Genomic DNA, 8041 nt, shown 5'->3' with positions numbered 1-8041 from the left:
GCCTTGGAATCATACATGATGTGGCCCCTCTAACCTCTGACCTCTGACCTCAGCTCTCACGCCTCTTTCCTGGCCAACCCCCAGCCCCACTGGCCTTGGAACAGGCCCGTAACAGGCTAGCCCTAGGGCCTTGGCACTGGCTGTTCCCGCTGCCTGGAATGCCCTTCCCCTTATCTTTGTACCTTGTCAATCAGACTTCAGCTTAGATGTGCCTCCCGACCTCCCTGACCGCTGGATCTAAAGTAACTGATTATGCTTTCTACGACAGCAGCTCGACTTAATGCCCCGCATAGCACTTAAGACAAGTTTTATCGTGATCTAGCTCGTCTGTCTTCTCCCCATCCTGCTCCCAGGACGCCAAGTCCCTCGCAGAGGGCAGTCCGGTGCCCTGCAGAATCCCCCGGGGCTGGAGCAGGCCCCGCGGCGAGTAGGCGCTGAGTACACAGCTGAATGAATGGCGTAGCAACTGTAAACGGGGCATCAGCTGCTGCGCGGGCGCGCGCTCCTGGCAGTGGGCCGCTCACTGTCGCGTGCGCGGGTTTGATCTCGTTGCAGGTTCCGGGGGAGGGGACACCCCCCACCCCGCCTGCCGGCGGTAGACGCGCCGTAAATGTGCTTTGGAGACTGGAGGATAACGAGACAGACTTACAGGCAGTGGGAAGGACGGGGGTCCCGCGAGGGCCGCCGGTGGGCAGTTCTGTGGCCGGCTTGGCGCCCCCGGACCCCGGCATTCGGGCCCCTGTGGGAGACCTTCCCACCTTCCCAGTGGTTTCCACCCCGCAAACTGCAGATTATCTCCCGAATCCCAGGGACTTAGCGGTCGAGTGGGGGGAGGGGGAGCGTGGCTCTGAGCGCCGCTCCGGGCAGGGGGCAGGTTCCCGGCGCTCTCGCCCCATCGGGGCAGAGAGTACGGACCGCGCTGCGGGACGCGGCTGGCAAGGCCCTGGCCCTGCCGGGGCGCGGACGCCAGCGCTTAGCTCAGCCCCAGGCTAGGAGGGGAGACGCAGCCCTGCTGCGCGCCCCAGCAGGAGACCCGGGTGGGGACAGGGGCGGAGGAGCCTGGGGGCAGGGAAGGGGACAAAGAGCCGCCCAGCTGCGGGAAAGAGCGACCCCCATGTCACAGTCCTATTGTTCGCTGAGTCTCCGACTGCCCTGAACTCTGGTGCCCCCGGCAGGGAGAAGGGGCGCCGTAGCCTAGATCATGGGTATTTGTTTATCTGGGGAGAGGGAGGAGGGCGGGGGACGCGGGCCGGGGAGGGGGCTCTACTGCTATTTCTGCGCGTCGCCTTTAAGGGAAGCCCGGCCCTACCTTTCCCACCGTCCCCCTCCCCGCAGTCGTACCTGCATTTTAAAAGCGCCCTGTAGCCCTGGGATTGGCCAAGGCCGCGTCCTCTGGGCGCAGAAACTTGAACCGCCGGGAGCCGGCTGCGGGGGGGGTCGGAAACCCCGCGGATGGACCGTACCACCCCCGCGGCTCCCCCCACGCGCGCCCCGCCCCTCCCGCACACCCCTGGAGCGGCCCAATCGCACGGCCCGGAGGGCGGGACCGCGACCGGAACGCGCCTCTGAGAGGGCACCGGCCGGGCGGGCGGCACCGCGCAGGGGGACGGCGGGGGCCGCGCCTCTGCTCCCCCGTCGCCCTCGGGGGCGGGGCCGGGCCTCGGAGCCCCGCCCACTCTCCGCCCGGGGTGGGCGGGGCGGCGGGGGCTCCCGGAGCTGGGCCGGGGGCGGGCCTCCGCCTGCCTCGCCAGAGCCCTGAGAGCGCCCGGCTCCGCGGCCGCCGACGCAGCAGCCGCCTCCGCTCGTCAGCCCCGAGGCGCGCGGGCTCCCGGGCAGCCCCGGCGGGCGCGGCGAGAGGGCGCGCAAGGCGGCGGGGCGGGCCGCACGCGCCCCCGGCCGCCCCCCGCCCGCGCGCGGACCGGCCCAGCGGAGCCCCGGCGCGGGGAAGCGCCGGCCGGGCGAGGGCGATGCCGCGGTGACGGCCCCGCCATGGCGAAGCCCGCAGCGACGGCGGCGGCGGCGTCGGAGGAGCTGAGCCAGGTGCCGGACGAGGAGCTGCTCCGCTGGAGCAAGGAGGACCTGGCGCGGCGGCTGCGGCGCGCGGAGGGCGAGAAGGTGGGCCTCATGCTGGAGCACGGCGGCCTGATGCGCGACGTGAACCGGCGGCTGCAGCAGCACCTGCTGGAGATCCGCGGCCTCAAGGACGTGAACCAGCGGCTGCAGGACGACAACCAGGAGCTGCGCGAGCTCTGCTGCTTCCTCGACGACGACCGGCAGAAGGGGCGCAAGCTGGCGCGCGAGTGGCAGCGCTTCGGGCGCCACGCGGCCGGCGCCGTGTGGCACGAGGTGGCCCGCTCGCAGCAGAAACTGCGCGAGCTCGAGGCGCGCCAGGAGGCCCTGCTGCGCGAGAACCTGGAGCTCAAGGAGCTGGTGCTGCTGCTGGACGAGGAGCGCGCGGCACTGGCGGCGACGGGGGGCTCAGGCGGCGGCGGCGGCGGGGGCGGGGGCGGTGCCGGCTCCCGCAGCTCAATCGACAGCCAGGCCAGCCTGAGCGGGCCGCTGGCGGGTGGCGCGCCCGGCGCGGGGGCCCGCGACGTGGGCGACGGCAGCAGTACGTCCAGCGCGGGCAGCGGCGGCAGCCCGGACCACCACCACCATGTCCCACCCCCGCTGCTGCCCCCTGGGCCGCACAAGGCCCCCGAAGGCAAGGCAGGAGCAACACGTCGGTCCCTGGACGACCTGTCGGCGCCGCCGCACCACCGCAGCATCCCCAACGGTCTGCACGGTAAGGACTACACGGGCCGGGCAGCGCGGGTCTCCCTGGCTGCAGCCCCTTCCCCAGGCTGCGGCGAGAGGAGGTGGTGGTCCCCGGCGGTCCCACTCGTGCGGCCGCCACTCCAGACTCCTCCTCCAGCTGTCATGGATTCTGGACCAGGGGATCCCGCACCCACCCGAAGTGGGGCTTTGGTCGGTTGTGGGCCGGTCCAGTGGTGGAGCGTCTTTCTGTCCAGCTCAGAACCTGCTGCCGGTCCGGTCCCAGGAAAGTTTCTAGCGGGTGTAGTTGCCAAAATTGGTGTCTGTCACTGCTGGGCTGGCGGTGGGCGCCTCATCCCAGCCTTGGAAATCCTTGCCTAGTAGCGGGAAGTTCTGAACAGAAAAGGATACAAGGCCTCTTTGAGCGCAGGTGAATTTCCTCTCTTGCAGCAACAGGTGTCCTCCAAACCAAGCAGTGTCCACGTGTGTCCAGTGGCTGGAGTTCTGCAGTAGGGTGCGGGGATTGGGAGGGTGCACAGGCAGCTGCTTGAGACCCAGAGGCAGCTGGGAAGAGGCCTGGGGCTCAGAGCCTTTCTGGTTTGCTATAAATTCCGCCCTTCTAGTCCCGGGACCTTTCTCAGCCGAGACTCTAAGACTTTCCCGAGGGAGATGTATTTGGAACGGATTCTAGCTTTTCTCCTCTATCTCCGTTTCTTTGTCTGTAAAATGGAGATGATGACCTCTGCCTCGTGGGTTTGAGGTGGAGATAAACCTTCTGAAGGGATTTATAAACTGTTGGTCGCCTTATAGGAAGTGCCATGGTCATCCGTGACCAGGGTGTGGGTGGGGAGGACCTTTGGCCTCTGTCAGCGCCTGTCTTCCACGCCCATGTTACTGCTGCGCCCAGTGCAGAGGGTGGCCCCAGCTTGGGACTGTGGGAGCCTGCAGCCTGCTCCCTCTCCCAGCCCCCTGCTCAGCCCTTCTGCTCCCTGCCGGCGGATCCAGGGCCTCCCTGTTCTTACACGTTTTTTGGTTGCTTGGCTTCCAGTTCTGCTGGTAGTTACAACTGCCTGAACTTTTTGCCTGAAGGTGGAGAATGAACAGCCCTTTCTGGTTGCCTTTAAAGCCTTTCCTAATTCAGAGAAAGTGTGTCTAGGCCTGAAATAACTGCCCTCCCCAGGACCTCTCAGCCTGAGCTGGGGAGGGACGTTTTCTCCTTGGTTTGGTGGCCAAGTGGCCTCTGCAGGCGTGATGGGGTGGGGGCCGGGGTGGGAGAGATACCCATGGAGGTGGGGCGGGGGCAGTGCAGCATATTTTTCCTTTATTTACCATCCTGAGCTTGTGGGTTCAAGGCAGGACTGACTGGGTTTAGAGGATATTTTGTTACTGATTAGCAATCTATGGCTACAACTCAGGTTTCTCTTTGTAACATTGTATCCACCCCCACCTCCCACCACAGGCTGCTTGAGGCAGTGAGAGTAGTGCAAAGTTAGGTGGTTTAATTCGTTGGGGCTGTTTAGAGCACCTCAGCCCCTTGACTTCGCCGTCCTGGGGAGCTTTTGAAGGGTCAGTTATCTGGGCCTCGGTTTCCCCAAGGGCAGTACAAAGGAGCAGACTGCTGCAGTCTCGTGGCTGGAAAATGAAATGTTTCTGGTTTCAGCTGCGTCATCAATGACACTTGGCGAGAGTGCCTCTCTGCAGGACACTGGAGGGCTGGAGTGTTTAGAGCATACTTGCAGGAAAGTCTCTGTCATGTTTTGGGCAAGGAGATGCGGCCCCGGTCTGGCTCAGTGGGTCAGCTGCGAGAGTGAATAATACAGGAGTGGAGGACTAGGCTAGACTGAGTTTTCCACCCCACTGGGGACCACTGGGGACCAGTGGGGGGTTGAAGTATAGGGTTTCCCACAGAATCCATCCTCCCCCAAGTCCACTTAGCACAGGACTGCTGCAAATGTTGTGGCAGCAAACCTTTGCTCTGGGGTGAAATGAAAATTCAGCCTTATTATTAAAAATTTCAGTTACAGATGGAATTATTATTGTGAGTTTTGTCTCTTAAAGCCACGTGTGGCCTTGGGGTGTTTGTCCCACTAATATAAACGGAATGCTTGGAAACCAGGAAAGGCCCTTCTCTTAGACACTGAGTTTTTCTTTCTTTCTCCCCCCCTCTTTTTTCAAGACAGGGTGTCACTCTGTCACCCAGGCTGGAGTGCAGTGGAACACTCATGGCTCACTACAGCCTCAACCCTCCCAGGCTTAAGTGATCCTCCCAGCTCAGCCTCCCAAGTAGCTGTGATTAGAGGTGTGAGCCACCTCTCCTGGTGAAACTGGGTTTTTCTGTTCTGGGACTTGTAGCTTTAAATTGAACAAAGATTGGGCCTGAGCTGAGGGAGATGATGAGTCTCTCTCTGGCTGGTGTCTAAAGTGGGGTCAGACCCCAGGCTTGCGCCTCATATGCTTGGTCTTTGCTTCTCCTCACAGGAACCCTGGGGAAGCAGTATTATCCCCATTTCACAGACAAGCAAGTCGAGGCTTAGAGGGGTTCCTAGCCTTGTCTGGGAAGGTGGCTGACATTGGAAGTACCTGTCCTGGGTGGGTTTGCTGCCATGATCATCTCCTGTTCAGGCCGTGGGTCTGAATCTGTTGTGCCCTTGGCCTGTTGTCATGTTTGCTGTTACTATTAATCAGGGGACACTGGTGACTCCCTATTCTTGATTCCTGACCCAGGTTTGCCCTCTTTCTCCCATGCTGGGAAGCGTCACTTTCTTATCAGCGACCACTGAGCAGATGACTGAACCCCATTACCCAGAGGCTCAGGTGTCTTGAGTTTGAATCTCAGCTCCTCCGTGTATATTGGGCAAGTTATTAACTGGCCAAGCCTCTCTGTGGTCCTCTTCTGTAAGGTGGACAGAACCCAGAGTACCCCATTATCCACACAAGGTTGAATGAGGTCAGGATCTACACACAGTAGGTTTCTCTTGTTGTTAGAGTCCTTGGGGCTCTCCCAGCACACCTTGTTTTCCTCTTCAAAAGTGCTTGCTGCTTAGACAGCTCACCTGAATGTTTGTGTCTGAGCTCTTGTGTGGCCGTGCTTGCTGATGAGCTGGTGAGGACAGTGGCCCTGCTCTCCTTTCTGGGGAGCTGGTGGCAGTTGCAGCCCTGCTGGGTGCCCTGGGAGGACTCTAGGGGCTGAGATGGGAGGTGGCCCATCTGTATGCAAGGCAGCCTTGGCTGAGGCTGGCCTGGCGGGCCTGCGTATTGTGTATGTACATGCAAATAGGCTTTTCTCCTTGGCTGCTTTATTTGTTTGTTTGTTTATTTATGTATTTATTTATTTTGAGACAGGGTCTCACTGGTCACCCAGGCTACAGTGCAATGGCACTACCATGGCTCGCTGCAACCCCAACCTCCTGGGCTCAAGTAATCCTCTTGCCTTGGCCTCTTGAAGCTGCCGGGATGATAGGCATGTGCTACCATGCCCAGATAATTTTTGAATTTTTTGTAGAGACAGGAACTCACTATGTTGCCCAGGCTGGTCTCGAACACCTGGGCTCAAGCAGTTCACCTGCCTTGGCCTCCCAAGGTGTTGGGATTACAGACATGAGCCACTGCAACCTGGCTTTGGCTGGCTTTGGCTGCCTTTGGTAGAGGTCTGGTCTGGGCTGACTGGACTTGGGACTGGGGTGTGCTTTGCTGTAGTCCACTGTGGCACACTGAGGCAGGTAAACCCCAACCCCAGAAAGTCAGGTTCTCCTTCATGAACTGATAGAATTTTCAGACACAAGAATTTTCAGTTTTTTTCCCACCTGCCCCTCCGCCTGTCTCCTGTGCCCCACCACAGGCACCACGCCCCCTCCTGCCCATTCCCAGGCATTTCCTCCCCTCCCCTGATAACCTCCTCCTCCACGGTCCACTCCCCTTAGCCAACCCGGAGGAACCAGGATTCTAGCAAGCATGTGGATGAGCCCACTTACCTTTAAAGTTTGGATTAAAATTTTGAGCTTCTCAAAATGAGACAGGTTTTGTTCTCCTGCTTGTGTTTTTGTTGGTTTAAGAGGGAGGATGGAACGGGGTGGTCTAGGCCTTTAAAAAACAAGCACGCTAACTCTGAATATGTCTTTTCTGTGCAGCAGCTCAGCTAATAAGGCTGCTTTTCCTAAACCCAGCTAGGCTGGGGAGCAAAAGGTCAGTGAAGACAATGGGGTGGGTAGATAAGCCCTTTCCCCCTCCTCCTTCCCAGCCTGTCCCAAGGGATCCATCAATGGCCTTGGGATGCTGTGCCTCAGAAAGGAGGGCTGGCCTTGAGAGGCTCCCAGGCAGGTGACCCAGGGGTGGCTAAGCTGTGCCCAGCGCTTCACAGTTTGTCACAGACAGCATCCCGGTCCCAATTCCATTCTGTTCAGAGCTTCCAAATGGTCCCAGGAGGGAGACCTCAGCATCTCCATATCTTAGATGGGGAAACCAGGGCTTGGAGTGGTGGTGCGGGTCACTTGCTCTAGGGTCCTGTGGGGCTGGTTAGGGGGCCTGGGATGTGTCTTCGGTTCCTGTGTCAGAGTTCTGAGCCCATGGCCCTGTGCCTCTGCCCAGGGACTTCCAGGGGAGCGATGACCTCTGCCACAGAGACAGTGCACCTCCTCCCAGGATGCCAGGCCCTGGGCCTCATTCCTGTCTCCCTTGTGTCTTGGCATGGAGGAGTGGGCTGAAGGCGGTGCAGGGCGGGCCACCTTTCCTGCGATGGCTGTGCCACCCCACCTCTTGGTTTCTCCTTCCCTCACTTCTCTGCACAAGGCTGGCTTACCACCGCAGCAGTCGCCCCACCAGACCTCTTGCTCAGGCCTGGCCTGTGAGTTCCCAGGACCAGCACATGATACACAGGAAATCAGTGGTTTGCTCCTAATCTGTTTTCCACCCATGGAGATTTTCCAATCCATGCTTGTTGCCTTCATTTAGCGCAGAGAATTGGAAGTCTGTTAGGCAAGTTCCTGAGCCTCCACGGGCCTCTGTTTTCTCTTCTGCCAAGTAGGAAAATGTTACCAACCTTTGGGTTGAGGGAGGAGGGTGTAATGAGTGATATGTGTAGCCTCTGGGGGTAGCGGCTCCTGCTGTGCGAAGGCCCCTTCTCCCACTGCAGCATTCGACGCCAGGCATGCTGAGGGCAGTGTAGCCCTCTGGGCAGTGCTCTGGCTCTGGGGTCAGAGAGCCCTGGGTGAATTTTGGCCTTGCTACCTGCTTTATGACTGTGGCAGCTTACTGAGCCTCTAAACCTCAGTTTCTTCATCTGTATCCTGAG

At 60.1% G+C, this 8041-nt stretch overlaps 1 protein-coding gene across 1 annotated transcript; it reads left to right on the top strand.

The window, feature by feature from the left end:
- Window positions 1-1744: 1744 nt before the first annotated feature.
- On the top strand, window positions 1745-3135 carry LOC115895921 (coiled-coil domain-containing protein 85C-like). The gene has a single exon (XM_030926460.1). It carries the CDS (start codon window positions 1990-1992, stop codon window positions 3133-3135), a length of 1146 nt encoding a protein of 381 aa, XP_030782320.1. The 5' UTR covers window positions 1745-1989.
- Window positions 3136-8041: the final 4906 nt, after the last annotated feature.

This window comes from Rhinopithecus roxellana, unplaced genomic scaffold (genome assembly GCF_007565055.1).
Source record: "Rhinopithecus roxellana isolate Shanxi Qingling unplaced genomic scaffold, ASM756505v1 contig3842, whole genome shotgun sequence".
Classification (NCBI taxonomy): Eukaryota; Metazoa; Chordata; class Mammalia; order Primates; family Cercopithecidae; genus Rhinopithecus; species Rhinopithecus roxellana.
Note: the sequence above shows the minus strand (reverse complement) of the source record. Positions and strands in the feature narration are given on the sequence as shown.

Coding starts and splice junctions, on each gene's coding strand:
- LOC115895921 (XM_030926460.1), top strand. CDS start 1,990: ATGGCGAAGCCCGCAGCGACGGCGGCGGCGGCGTCGGAGGAGCTGAGC.